This window comes from Pleurodeles waltl, chromosome 10, assembly GCF_031143425.1.
Source record: "Pleurodeles waltl isolate 20211129_DDA chromosome 10, aPleWal1.hap1.20221129, whole genome shotgun sequence".
NCBI lineage: Eukaryota > Metazoa > Chordata > Amphibia > Caudata > Salamandridae > Pleurodeles > Pleurodeles waltl.
In genome coordinates, this window is record NC_090449.1 from 896,891,493 (window position 1) to 896,907,103 (window position 15,611).

At 40.5% G+C, this 15,611-nt stretch overlaps 1 protein-coding gene across 1 annotated transcript in view; it reads left to right on the forward strand.

Annotated features, from left to right (window-relative positions):
* Window positions 1-1,273: 1,273 nt before the first annotated feature.
* Window positions 1,274-15,611, forward strand: part of LOC138260833 (ranaspumin-like) — a 55,188-nt gene continuing 40,850 nt past the window's right edge. Inside the window, exons 1-3 of the mRNA XM_069209258.1 lie at window positions 1,274-1,393; window positions 3,894-3,955; window positions 4,695-4,760. Of these exons, the coding sequence (XP_069065359.1) occupies window positions 1,345-1,393; window positions 3,894-3,955; window positions 4,695-4,760 (177 nt within the window). The 5' untranslated portion in view covers window positions 1,274-1,344. The remainder of the gene's footprint in view (window positions 1,394-3,893; window positions 3,956-4,694; window positions 4,761-15,611) is intronic.

Below are 15,611 nucleotides of genomic sequence, written 5' to 3' on the forward strand. Positions count from 1 at the left end.
TGCTGGTCAGCAATCAAGCTTGTCCTGCATGCTTTAGTAAAATTCAGCAAACAAAGAGAGACGGTTGGAAAGACCCAGTGAAATGTCTCAAAAGAAGCCATGAAATATGACAGGGTGGGAGTGTGTTACTAGGACAGGTAAGAATGGATGGCAAGTATGAGAATGAAGCAGAGGTATCCAGACGTGGATGAAGAGGTTGTGCAAGTAAGTAGCAGTGCAAAATAAAGTTAAAAAACAAATATATTTAATCACTAAAAAGTGAAGGAAACAGGAGCTGCCATGTGAACGTAGTTAAATTGAGGTAAGGGAGTCTCTAAATGCCTGATCTAAGCATAAGTGCACAGGCAAATTACTTTCGTGAAATCTGTGCATTTTATATTGTCAAGTAGTCATGTTTTTCTTTTCTGGTATGATCAGAAATACAATAATGCTTATTTCAGTTCTTGCCATAAAATCCCACATGAGAATCAATGATTTCTAAGTATGGGATTAAGCAAATGGTCAGAAGATATCCTCTTTTGTATTAATGAATGCAGTTGGTCTTTGAGGGGCACATGGTTTGCTGCTGCAGGAAATAACACTCTCATATCTTGTGACATACTATGATGTATTTAAATATGTATTGAGTAGCAGATCACAGCTATTGGGACTTCCAATCTAGCCCTAAGGAAGGGGCAGTTTCTAAAGTAAATCGAACAAAACATATGTCACTACATCCGGCATAATTCAGACAGAATGATTGAAATAGTTTATCCAGAGAGAAGTCCTTGCTGCAAGAGACTTTTAGACACTAAGGCTGGTTAAGTGTGGTGGGTTTGGGGAAGCTAGTGAATCCTTTCCAATGATTTTGCTGCAGAAAATGTATGCTTAATCCCTAACAAATAACAATCCCGGAAAGTAGAAAAACACACACCATCCCACGTACATTAGCTGCTAATGCAATTGATTACTTAAGAAAACAGGGGGGTAGAAAGAGAAAAATAATACCATGTCTGTTTGTTTTTAGATTTAATTCCTTCTTTGACGAATAATCTGTTATTCCTTATGCATAAGTGCTTTTTCCACAGGGAACAACAAATATAGACACGAAAGTCACACCTGAGGTTTCCTAGTTGAAAAGGGAACAAAAGTTAGTGAAACAGGCACCTTTTAAGTTATCCTCACTTGAGCGTATTGGCAAGATTGAATCTGATAAAGTGGTCATTTGATCTATGGTGTGGTGTTCTGGGAGGACTCAGAGGTGATGCTTCCAGTATAAATGTAGGTGCCCTGCATTGATGGATTCACCAAGAGTTGGAACAGAGTATTGCTGCCAAATACTCAATATCATCTCATCTCTCAGTCATGAAGATTGCTGTGGTGTTCCTGCTACTGGGCGTTAGCACTTGCTATGGTAACTAACTTATATTTTATAGAGTGCTTTGTAATGGTAATTAAACGATGGTCTGCATTTAATTGTCTGTTAATGTGTTAACTGGCACCTTCTTTCACCTCCCACGCCTGCAGTTCCTAACAGAGTAGATTTATTGAACTTCCAAGGAAGTGGCGTCATGCAAGTTGAATGATGGGAATTTGAAACATAGTAAGCGGGGGATACTGAGATTCACACCACCCATAGCATTACATGTTCACCAGTACAGCTCCCTGTAGTTCAGGCTTGCTGCCAGTGTCTGGTGCATTGGGGGTGAACTGTCAAGGGTTGCGCCCAGAGAGAAAGGGTTCCACATGCTGCAGGTATTTGGAGGAGAAGGTTTGCAGTTTATTTCCCATTTCCAGGAGTTACTTTCTAAATTTCAAACAGGCAGCAGATTTTCTTGAAACCTGTCAGAAAATGACGGCACAGTATAATTATCATAACTGCATCCAGACCGGAACAGACTGTGTTTGTCCGTATTCTGCAGCGTTCTGTTTAGAGGTGACGCAATGCACCAAGAAACATATATCACAGCCTGGGGAGAGTTATTCCAAGTAGACAGTTCTTTGGTGAAGTCTGTCCGAAGGCGGCAGTCAGGATTAGTATACATTTCTAAGCCCGTGCAGACATTTTAAGCCTAGCTCCTTGCCCTGACGCCACCAATAGCAAATAAGAGGGAGATCAAGGGCAAAAGGTAGGATGAGAAGTCAAACGTCCGATGTCAGGGATTAGAAGGTGTGTGATGTCACTTTATATCTAGTATTTTGGTGAATCGATATCCACGAAAGGGTTGCATGTGTTCATGAAGAAAGTATTTAGTATTGAAAGGGCTAATGGCAGATTCATAACTAACTTGCTTAGAAACCCAATAAACATAAGGCCCCAAAAAGGCACATATACCAATTTCTGAGCCAATAAATTTGAATCTGATTATATGACGAAAGGTCCACATGCTCTATAAAGCCAAACCTCCAATATACTGAATTGATTATTACTAATTCTATAGGGATGCTAAAGTGATCCTAGAACTGATAATGGATAGTATATCCATGGCGAACAGCTGCTTTTATCATTAGGCTTACTTCTTACCCCTCAAGCTTGTTATTAACTCTCGCAGCCCTTGTTACACAGGATTTCACTGAAAGTGGAGTTTCCAACTGAGTTCCATGTTACCAATTTCAAACAAATTCAATAATATTTTATGGACAATAAACAGGAATAATTCCAAAAATGTTGTTGTACTTTATGGAATCAAAACGAATGATCTGCATGCACAGTGTCCATTCCCCGATAATTATGATATGAACTGTAGTTCAGAAGCAAATCACTCAAATGATCTCCTACAGAATATGTTATCACTACAGGCTCTATAGAAGTATCACTTCTATTCAATCATGCATCCTTTTTACATTTAGAATAGCTTTAGCAGCTAACTGTTACATACATTGTTTTCAAAATAATGTGTGTGTTATAAAGAATGTTTTAAGCCGACCAACTGATGTTATGACTTGACCTCTAATGCTTTTAGAAGGATAATGCTGTTTATATTCTGGACCAATGTGTGTATATAAAGATTGATACATCAATTCTAAAAGTAAGTGAGTGAATGTGTGAAAAGAAAAATATATTTTGTTGACTACACAAATCTATTTGCGTTCGAGTATTTGAACAATACCAGTAGCAACACATTGTAGACTGAAGTCTTGTGTTTATATTTTTGTTCTAGGTTTTGTTCGCCAACATGGTGGTCATGATTATGTTAATCAAACCGAGGATAGTACAGTTCATAGCATAAAGTGTCTTGTAATAATGACTGAGGTCCTCAAAGTAAATGCATGCACTAAAAATTAAAATCTAATCAAAATCATATTAGAAGGAAATCACTGAAATGATCTCTTACAAGTTATTGTGTCACTGTTGGTAACACAGAAGTAGCTCTGTGATCCAGTTACACATGCTTTGTGCACTTAGTACAATGTTTTCAGCTGAATGTTAAGTCTTTAGAATAGTAAATTTGGTGTTCAGTCATTCCTAAACCCATAAAGTGGAAATGGAGAGATTGAAGAATAGTGTCAGAATCCCATATTTTTTAATGTAGTGTGGGATAGTTCATAGATTTTATGTCTGGCCAATGGAGATGCTCTGTTGTATAATTTAGGCTCATTCTATTTGGACATAACAATCTTATGGCCAATATGGCAATTACCCACTTGTCCTACTAAGTAATCTTTGGTCATTACTGGTAATGACCAAAGATTACTTAGAGGTGTTGGACTTTTATAACTTTACTGCTTCAACGTGATCTTGATATTGAACAATGTATTGTCTGTATTGTTTTAAAGTATATCCAAAGCAGTATCTGAGACAGTGTAGATGAAAGGAAAATATATAACGTGCTTGCAAAAAATGTAATTGGCTTTATCCCACACTGCAGCATATTTCTGAGAGAGGCACTTACACGCTTTTATTATTGTTTCAGGTCATGTACGCCCACCCAGTGGTGGTAATGTCCCCAACACAAACTGTCTTGAAACAATTCTGGTAAGTTCCACCATTTAAAAGGTGTTGCTGATAGCAATACTTGAAAAAAGTAAACATTTTAAATTAGTGTATTGTGTGTACTAATTTGTAGCTTCTATCAGGATCAATTTTTGTGAGATTTTAAGTTCTGAACTGTTCGAGAGATCATTTTATAAGTAGCTCCATGCAAAGAAGGGAGTGTTCAGCGAAGCCTATAAAGTGCTATCACATTTGCTAAGAGTAACTTCAATGAATAACATTCACTGAAAATGAGGATATGTGTCCTAATACAACATTCTCAAAAGTGAGATTTTGATGTAGATGTCCATATAAAGTGTAAACCCTTTAAAAGTTTTAGGAAGGACGTATTTTACCTAATGTGTCACATATGCTTGCTTCATATAGGAAATGTCACTGTTTAATTTTGAATTCTGTTGTATATTGAAATTCTAATAAAAAAAGTTTATGAAAAAAGGTGTAGTCGGGATATGCTACAAAGATGCACACAGAGACACTTAAGCATCATATTAACACACATTGACACATTAACTCCATCCCCAATAATGTTATTCAGACATTCATAATTTAGACATCAGAATGATGCATTAGTGATGATCCTTGGATTTAACATCAAAGACTACGTTATATAGTATGGCACTATGCATCCCTATGGGACCCAGTAGAGAAATCCATATAGACCAGATGACTAATGCATGATAAATAAACTACTTTTACATATTTTTTTTTAATTCTCTTTTAGAAAGAAGATGTGAAAAACCTTCTGGCTGCCCTACAAAACCTTTTCTGCTCTTACAAAAACTGCAAGGTAAAGATATTCTCTTCTCACATTTTGATTCATAGTTACTGTTCACTATTTCCATGAACAGCTCCTCTGGAACTGTGCTGTCTCCACTCAGAGGTTTCAGCGTCTCTGGGGACATTTACATATATATATATATATATATATATATATATATCACTGTCTCTCTGAGGAAATGCTTCCCACAGAGGAATCCACACTACATGTCATTACCTTTCTCTGTAATGGTTGTTAGTCTTCCATGATAGCCCTGTCTGGAATACCTAACTTACAATGAAAGAACCACATCAGTGCCCACTTCCTGAGTGCTCCTTCCCACATCCGGTATTCTTTCAATATTGAATAATCAAATGTTTCTTGGTGCCTAAGTAATTCCTCTGACAATAATAATCATTATCGTAAGCTCATTAATTAGTGATGTGTTACATCACTGAGTTGATTCCTTTTCATAAAAAAATGTTGTGTGCATTTTAGTTCAACAGCTTGAATTACATCTTGTCCATTCAAACTTCTGTCATCCCAAGAGAAAAAAATGGAGTACCCTTAGCACACTGGATTCTATTACTAATTGTTATTTCAGCCCTATAAAATGCTAGACTGGCAGGATTAGCAATTAGTAACAACCCTGATTAGTATAATTACCTCTGGCATTCTTTCAGCCAAAATTCCAAAATCACATCACTGCTTTCAGATGAGTTATCCTGATATCTATGCCTTATCACTTTCCACATGAACAAAATTCCACCTAGTATGCTCAAAAATTTATTCAGTTCTATTCAATTCTACTCAACGGTGAATAATTGTCTTCACATAAGTCTCCCTTGTGAAGTCTCCTTTCAAAGCACCAAGTGCTCCAAAACCATGGACTTTCATTTTAGGGGTTGGAGTCCACAAGTCTGACCTACACTGAATTATGTGTCACTTTGTGTAACCTCTGCCAAATTATTTTCCATGCTGTGTCCCCTATATCTCACTGTTTACCACCTGGAGTTCCTTTCACCACTCTTCATCCTCTGTTCCTTTTGTGTGCCCTGAAACTCACTGCATAGCTGGGTGTGCCAGATACCTTATCGCTAACCACATTTAGTGCCTTGCATCTCAATTCTGGCCATTCTGTGTGTTCTACACCCCATTGCACACAATTCCAGTTTTCCCACAGTAGGGCGTCTCCCACTTTATGTACTCTAAAAACCAGTGCCTTAGAAATGATGTACCCTAGCAGTCAAAAACAATAATTGTTTGGACCCTACAACTCAGTGGCTGTAACTCTGTGCCCCTCTACCAGAATGTGTTTCCTACAACTAAACATACGGATCCATTAATCTGTTTACTCTGTTCACAATGTGAACTACATTATTTAACATATGTATAGTTATTCACAAATCTGTAAAACACTGATGTTAGTGTGAATCAGATAGTATACCCTGCATATCCGAGCGAACCAATGGATGCCTGACACTTCACCATTTTAAAATCAATTTATGAATCCAATAGCAAATGTTATTATTTTGAGCTCATGAATGATAACCAACTGTGAACCCTCCTCAGAACCCAGAACTGATTAAAAAACTCTTTAACTGTTTCTGTGGAGGGTTGGCAAGATTTTCCCTATTAATTCATAACAGTAAAACATGTTGATGACCTTATATAAAATGAAATAATACAAACATATTCACAACTATGATCGCTTTAAAGAATTGATGTTCAGAATTTATTGTGAATAGCCACAAAAGAACCACAGGCGCTTTGCTTCGTAATTAAATTTGCAATACTTTTGCTACAGACGAAATGATCATTCTTTAATGCGAGAAGCTGTACTAAGGGCCCCAATTCCCATCATTCTTTGCCAGGCACCTGAGGAGGTGAGCCCTCCAGCGCGATATAATACAATTGACATCTCTGCAACCCATGATGTGAGAAGCTGCACAGTTGGGCTCCAAGCCCCACCACCCTTTGCCAATGACTATATTGCTATTGTGTAGGAAAGTTGCCTCGTTCTACCTTGGCTACCCCCACTTTTGGCCTGTTTGTCAGTGTGTTTGACTGTGTCTACTGGGATCCTGCTAACCAGGACCTCTGTAGTGATGCTCTCTCCCCTAAATGTAGTTGTTGGTAACTGGTATCACTGTATTTCACCCACAATTGGCACACTGGTGTCCCATTAGAAGTCCCTAGTGCATGGTGCCGAGGTACCCAGGGCATTGGTGTTCCAGGGGATCCCAATGGGCTACTGCATATATTTTGTCACCAATAAAGAGCCCAAGCAAAGGGTTCTGCAAGACTGCCACTGCAGCCTGCGGCCTGCGTGAAAAGGTGCAAACACCCTTTCTCTGCCACTTTTCACTACACAAGGTTACTTATAAGTCACCCCTATGGCAGGCCTTCCAGCCCAGAGGGCAGGGTGCAAAGTACCTGTGTGTGAGGGTACCCCAACACTAGCAGAGATGCCCCCACGAACTCCAGGTCCATTTTCTAGGACTTTATGAGTTCCGGGACGCCACTTTACACATGTACTGTTGGAATCATACCCCAAGGCTTTTGCAAGCTTTGGTTGTATGACTCCATGCACTCTGGGAGTGCCTTAGAGGATTCCCAATATTGCCATTACAGCCTTCTGAGGGATTCCAGGCAGCCCAAGATACTGCCACCTCCCAGACAGGTTTCTCCCCTCCTGTTGCTTGAGAAGCTCGAGCCCAGGAAGGAAGAACAAAGGATTTCCTTTGGGAGAGGGGTGTTACACCCTTTCCCTTTGAAAATATGTGTTGCAGGCAGTGGAGAAATATCCTCCCAGGCCACTGGAAATGCTTTGAATGGCACACTTGGTGCCCTCCTTGCATAAACCAGTCTACACCGGTTCAGGGACACCGAGTCCCTGCTCTGGCGCGAAACTGGGCAAAGGAAAGGAGAGTGACCACTCCCCTGTCCATCACATCCCGGGATGGTGCTTAGACCTTCTCCAGAGGGTCCCTGGGTTTTGTCATCTTGGAATCAAGATTGACAGGGAACTCTGGGAGCATCTGATTGGCCAGTGCCAGCAGGTGACGTCAGAGCCCCATCCTGATAGGTGGTCACTCAGCTAGGTGACCAATCCTCCTTTCAGGGCTATTTAGGGTCTGCCCTTTGGGTGTTTTCAGATTCGGATTGCAAGACTCCAGCAGGTATCCTTTGCTCCCTCTACTTCTGACTGAAGAAACTGCATCTGGACTCTTCAGGACCCTACAAGCTGCAACAAAGAAGCAAGACGCCTTCTGCAACATTGGATCTCTGGGGTCTTTCAGCAACTGCAACATTTCCCTAGTCGTGCATCCTCTGAGGACAGTTCGTCTTCAGCCTGCATAAGAAGGAATCTCCCTTGGAGTGAAGGAGTCATTCCCCTGCTTCTGCAGGCACCAACTGCCATGACAACCGGCTGCCTGTATCCCCTCCCCTGCTGAGCTGCATGGATCCTGCATCACAGGTTGTAGACTGAATTGGTCCCGACCGTCCTCTATTCCAACTGTCCAACTTGGGTGAAGGTAAGCCCTTTCCTGACCACGTAGGACAGTACCCCCATGCACTGTGTCATTTGCAGCTGCCAACGCTCCTTGGTATTCTTCCTTCAAGATCTTTGTACAACTTGAAGCTCCAGCCCCAGCACTCCTTCCTGCGACACACAGCTCCCTGAGTGTTTCTCTGGCGGCGTGGGAGCCTTTTTTGTGGTGCTGCATGGGCCTCATCTGTGACTTTCTTGTACCAGTCCTGTGGGACTTCTGTGGGTGCTGCCTGGTCTTCTGTGGACTCTCTGTGTTGTTGAGGGCCCCCTCTGACTCCCTCTCCTGGGTGGAGTCCAACTGGTCCTTCCTGGTCCACTCACAGCAAGCTTTGAGTGTGCTAAAGCTTGTTTGCGGACTCCGATGACACAAACCTGACGGCAATCCTCCATCAGGCTTTGGACATCACCTGCAGCCTCCAGGAAACCAACTTCATCTTCTTGGGTGCAGTGCTGACTCTTCTTTTCACCGGTGGTTCACCTTTTGCCGATTCATCCAGGTTGGTACAGTCTCCTGCCCTTCCTGGACTTTCCTGTGGTTCTTGGACTTGGTCCCCATTTTCCACAGGTCCTTTGGTCCAGGAATCCACTATTGGTGGCTTGCAGTTTCTTCTGGGTTTTGCAATATTCTTCTTTACTTCTCTGTGTGTTCTGGGAAACTGTGATTTACTCCTGTTTTCCTGGTCGCTGGGTTGGGTCGTGGTACTTACCTTTGGCCTTTCCTAGTACTCCCAGCTCCCCTCTACACACTACACTTTCCTAGGTGGGGGACTGACTTGTGCATTCCACTTTCTTAGTATATGGTTTGTGCTACCCCAGGCCCATTTCTAACTATTGTGATTTTCACTATTTGATTTGTTTTCTAACAATTGTTTTGGCCTATTTCTGCATACTAGTGTATATATTTGTGTATTACTTAGGAGAGTATAGACTCTATGGTATTTTTGGTATTTGTGCCACCAAAATAAAGTACCCTTATTTTTGTAACACTGAGTGTTCTCTTTCATGTGTGTAAGTACTAAGTGTTAAAACAGTGGTATTGCATGAGCTTTGCACGTCTCCTATATAAGGCTTGGCTGCTCATCCACAACTACCTCTAGAGAGCCTGTTTTTTAGACACTGACTACACTACACCAATAAGGGATTTCTGGACCTGGTATAAGGTGTAAATACCATAAGTACCCACTGCACACCAGGCCAGCCTCCTACACATTGATGCACCTGCAGTGCCATGGCTACACCTGTACAAAAGGCAGGGTCAAGGGCCTGCCTGCCCCTGTCAAAGCCAGGATAAGGGAGCGCAGGGGGGGAGGGATAGCTCCCTTGAATGTGTTATTACATCTACTTAACAATGGATGATATTTGCTCCATAAGGTACTGTTTGATTCCCCCACCTCTACTATAACAGGTTTCTTCCCCTAAATCTGTGTTCTTGGTGCAGTTTCTGTGATTGTGACTGTAACTGGTTCTGCAGCTACGGTAAAAAGCAAAACAACCTTCACCCTCAGGAAAAAGACAAATAAACACAATGCAGAACAATCTGTAGCGGAGGTTATAGATAATTTACTCAAGGAGGCAGAATGGTTGTTGAATGAGCATTGTGTGATGGCTGACAAAGATATTTGAAAATTAGAGTCCCCAAAGCCCTTCCATCTCAACCTCTAACTAAGCAAACCTTGACAGAACTAGCCCATGACAAATGATTACAACCAGTCTACAGAGGGCCCAAAGACAATTTAATCAGATGTGGAGGCTGTCTATCTCTAGTCCCATACATCGTTTGTACTAACAGGTTTTCACCTTTGCAGAATGAAGAGTGCAAAAAACCCACAGTTAAGGATTCTGCCCCATGCCAAAACTACATACTCTAGTCCTCCATAGAAGTTGGAGAACTTGACAAGCCTTTAGAAAAAAAAGAGCTGACTTAAAGCAAACTATGGTGATGTTGATTTATTTATTTTGTAGTCAGACCCCAGGCTTAATATTGAATGTCCAATCTACAATTGATATCAGTAATAGCAAATGCCTTAATACTTCTGTGCCTAGTATAGATAGAGCTTTACATAGCCAGAGAATGATGACTGAGAAAGCTAGCACAGCAGAACATGTGCTTTATACAAATGAGAGAGGAATAGTGGGTAGCATCAATACCAAACATGATACTTGAATTAGATGCTAACAATGAAAAGTCTCTGGTGATGGAAATGGTAGAAATGTATCAAATATTTATGACCCCTCAGGGCACAACTGCATTACACACCTATAAACCCATTGAAATGGCCCATGATCGCTAAGACCCATTTTTTTATGCACTAATAATGAAAGGATCTTGAGGAATGTTAACAGTTTTAATTGAGATTTATCTCCCCTCATTTGGATTCACACACCTAGAGCTAGCAATGCCTCTGAGAGTGAGGTCTATATTATTAAGGCCCTTAAGCAAGTTTAGTTGAAGAATGAGGTTTTCTATCATTTAATCGGACATAATTGGTGTGAAACACTATCCACACCCTAGTGGAGGTTGGGATTATATCAAGATGAACCTTGCCTACCCTAGATTAGCTAAGGGATTAGTCACGCGTGGCCTGAGGACCGATCCTGCAATTTAAAATGGCCACCAAAAGTGACAAACTCCCTCACCAAAGAATGCTTTGAAACACTCATGTCCAACTGCTGACACCGTAGAACAGGTCCCAGGTGGAGCACACTGACTTATAAGGAAGGGGATTACCACATCTAATTATGTCCATATCTAATGTATTAGCCGTACCGCAGTTGGGAAGTACGTACTATTAATGATTTATTTCAAGGAAATCAATCCTGTGACTCGAAAATGGTGTCTAAATTAATGGGTAACTCTTCTACACCCTTAGCCTCAGATTATTGCACCCCATGCTGACCATGTGGTATGTCCAAGTTTATATTTTGAGATTAAATATATTTATAACCCCTCAACCATTAACGGTACTCCTTTTGTTCAGTCTAGTGTGGGCAACGTTGATACTGTTGATATTATGCTGGATAATAAAGTGAGCAGATTAAAAGCCATAGTGGTCTCTCAATGTGTAAAACCTAGAAACATCATTATGATAAACTGGAACGTTGTCAGTTTAAAATCAAAACGGTTACATTAAGATTGAGGACATTTTACATCACTATGATAAGATGGAACGTTGTCGGCTTACAATCAAAACTGTCACATAAAGATTGAGAACATTTTACAAGTAGCTTTGTTTTCTGTTTATTCTATGAACTATGAGCTACTGATAGTGCTTATAGGTTGGACTATGGAAACTTCCAAGTTGCAGATGAATATTCAAGTGCAGCCAGGTTTCTGGTGGTTTGGGCATGTGTCTGAGAAACTCCCTACATTGTGATATCTGGAAACGTTTACTGCTCTTCAGAGATACTGGGAAGAAGAGAATTAATAAAGACAGCTGGATTACACAAAGAAAAGCTCTGTGGGTGGCTAAGATACTTTGGGATATACTTCATGGACAAATTGGTGCAAAAAGCCAAGGATAAAAATTCTAAGCAGTTCTTGCATCTGGACACCCATGGAGGCAAGAGGGGCATAATAAGCAAGAGGCATTTGTGCTAGCTGGTAAGCCGTTGGCTCACTTCAGAGCGCTTTACTCCAAGGAATATTAAGAATTTTCTTGCTCCATCTTCTGTGGGCAATCCTCTGATCAATCACCATCTAACACTAAACAAATACTTAATTTTTCCCTAGCTGACAATGCAGCAGCCCTCATGGCCCACAAAACATGGTCTCACAAAGATCTAGGAAACTATCAACCCACCAGTTTAATAGACAACGTGCAAAACATACTCTGCAAGCAGGTCTGGATAAGCCTATATCCTGAATCTCTGTGTACTCAATGATAAGCCACCTCCAAGCAGGCTTTAGATCAAAAACTAGCATGATAGACCAGGCCTTCTTAATTCAACTGATTAGGTGTAAGACCGTGAATATGGGGAAGGGTAGCCTATACATCATCTTTGTTGATTTGCAAGCGGTATTTGATACAGTCCAAATGGCCAAGCTTTGGCAGGTTCATAGTGATATGGAGATTCTGCTAGACATGGTAACTAGGTGGTTATACACTGGCAACTTCGCATGGGCCTGTAGTGACCCTAATAGAGAACTTGCAAAGAAAATAGAAATCAATCAAGGGGTCCAACAGGGTTGTGTTTTGGCACCAACAATATCCGCCTCTCAAAATGACTCTACAATGATGGATGGACTGAAAATCCAAGCATTATTTTTTGTTGATGATAGAATTTTGATTTCAAAAACACAGAAAGGCCTCCTTACTTTGATTGAGAGATTTAGCCAGTTTTGTGGGACTAATGGCTCTGAATTAAATGCCTTAAAAATGAAACTAATGACTTTTAATGTTAAGGATGCACGCAAGTAGATAATACGAATGGGTACTAATTATAGGAAAATTCAACAACTTTGGTTAACCAGGTATAGGACTGTCTGTTAAGGACAGGTGGGGTGAGCAAATTGAGAAAACAGGTGTTGTTTAAAGCGTAGGGCAACCGCCATTGTCAAGTTCTTTAGGGATTGTAAAAATTACCCAGAACCCCCCATACTAAAGGTTTGTAGAGCTCAGGCTGTTAGTCCTGTGATTAATTGATCCGAAATGTGGGGCCATTGTGGAGTTGAAGCTCTTTTACCACCAGAGAGTTCCTTTATGCATTCCTTACTAAGGCTCCCACAGAGCTGTCCTCTCTTCCACTTGCATTTAGACCTAGGTGTTCAGGAGATAAATGAACACACCAGATTGAAACCCGACTTGTACTGGATTTAAGTGTGGTCTATCAAAATACTAGCTCACCACAGAGCTAGACTTCGCAATGTGATCAGTAGAACCCAGGTGTTAAATATCCCCTGGCTAAAGTACATACAAGATTGGATAAATAATCTAGCCTTGAGAGAGCCATGGGAGATTCTAACCTCCATTACCCCTAGTACACGCCTAATTATAAAAAAAATATTTTAGAAGATGTCCTGAACAGAAGAGTGAACACTCCATCTTGGGGGAGTTTAACGGACACTTTTATAAATATGAAGGTTGATTTTTATTTTGAGGAATTCCTAGATTTGTTTTTATCACCTCTATCTAGGAAATTGCACATCCAGTTAAGGCAGGGTACACTTCCTCTGGCCTCTCTCACAATATATTGGTGAAACCTAAAGTTTAGCCAAGGTACATGCTCTGCTTGTAATTTAGGTCAAGAAAATGTTGAACCCATTCTTTCTTTTTTTGACCTGTGTATAGCTATCTGCAGTTAAAATGTATTAAATGCTTATCGTTGTCATTTTGGCTTAAGCAGTATTGGGAGTCCTTGAGGGTTGTAGAGCAAATACAATCCCAATGATTGTGATCCATGACTTCAGCTTTTTCTATACTGCATGGTTGGTAAGAATAAAGCCCTTGGAGGCACATATTTACAACCCCCTGCTCAACCATGGAGTCACCTTTTTGGACGCTCCGGCAGCACAGACTGTGATCCATATCTATGAAGCCATGCAAAACCACTTTGCTTGGCTTTGTCTGGCCTCATAGATACTGGAGTAAGGCAAGGAAGCACAAGTCACTGCTTGCCTTAATCTGCACCAGGGGGGCGTTAAATGAGCGTTGCATTGTGTTTTTCCACACAACTTCCATGGGTTTTGATGCATTCCCTGATTTTACAAGGACATAAACCTGGGAATATGTCAAAATCTTCCACCTCCCCAGGGCAGGCGTAATGAGAAGATATATTTTATTTCTTGTTGTTGTTTCTTCTTTCTATGTGTGCTACATTCTGCAGCACAAAGAGAAGTGATGATTTCTTTTTGAAAAGCAAGGAGGACCTTGCACTGTGATAGAGATTGGGAATGTCAGCATTGGATGTTTTTTTAATTCATTTTAATCTAGTATTTCCCACCTGTCTTTTATCTGTATTGAATTCTATGTTGCTGATGAATCTGTGAAATTCAAACTGGCAAATTAATAAATATACTGGGATCAAACTTACATTTGCTTTAAATAATATTAAACTTTTTTTTCCTAATTAATATTTATTGCAGTGGTGTAGCATTAGTCCCTACAGCCTCTGCAGTTGCGGGGGGAGGCAAGATCCATCATGCCCAGGGTGTAACAAAAGCCGGTTAAACCTGAATATTTCTAAGATATATAAGGCTAAGGGGCCCCTCATCACATTCTGCAGCGGGCTCTATCATTTTGTGTTACACCACTAATATACTGCAGAAGCATGAATAAGTATCCAGTCTCTACCTTTACGTTTGCTTGATAGATTTTTAACCTTTTTAAGCAAGTATTGTCTTATAATTATTTGGGGAGACTTCAATGTGTCATTTGAACCATGTGTGCTGGTAACAGATTTAGCAAAGGATGAGGATTCCTATTGGGGCATCCTGGAATTAACTGCACCTCTGAAGACAGAACTTAACAGGTCAGCACTGCTACTTGTTGAGCTCACAATATTATATGGTCTATGGGCTTACAACGGCCATTTCCCCTCAGAGAGGCACATATAGTTGCAATATTATTTTTTACTTCTTGATGTATGCCTAAGGCAAGAAATGGTTGACATGATGGTCACATGAAAGTGGCCATAACCCTGGGTCCTCCATTTAACTGAATCTTTGATTGATGATTTATCATACACTGGGAACTCTGGAGGCAATGAATAAGTTATCAATAACAATAGAAGGAATGTAAAGTGGGTGGATATAGATGGCACCCCAATGGTCATTATATCATTCTATGAACTTGTAATTTACATTGCGTCCCTCTACCATGCTTGTGTAGGCACAATAACCTGAAATAACGTTTTTGAAAGATATCAGAACAGGGACAGTAGTAGTTTGATTGTGACTGTTGGACAACTAAGAGCCTATTGGTTACTGCTATTAAGCAGGGGAGGGGGCAAAGATAAATAGGAACTAACAGGAAAGGCTTACAAAAAAATGTCAAAGGAGCAATGTTCACATACATACAAAAATATGTTGAAACATTTTGGTTCACAATAAATGCAGTGGGGGGCATAAGAATGCTATGAGATAAGAAGTTCCTACCCCGTGAAAAGAATGGGTTGTGCATCTTAAAGCTCTTTATAGTGATTATTTAGAAGCGGACACTCATAATGCTCAAATAGAATTTCTTTATGGCCAGCAAAAGAACACTTTTACCTTTGCTATTACTTTGACATGTTCTGAAATGTTATCAGTTGTTACCTTATTTAAATGCCCTCTCAAATACCATAGGAACAGGTGGTCTGGTACCAAACTCATGGAAGAGTGCAAAAAT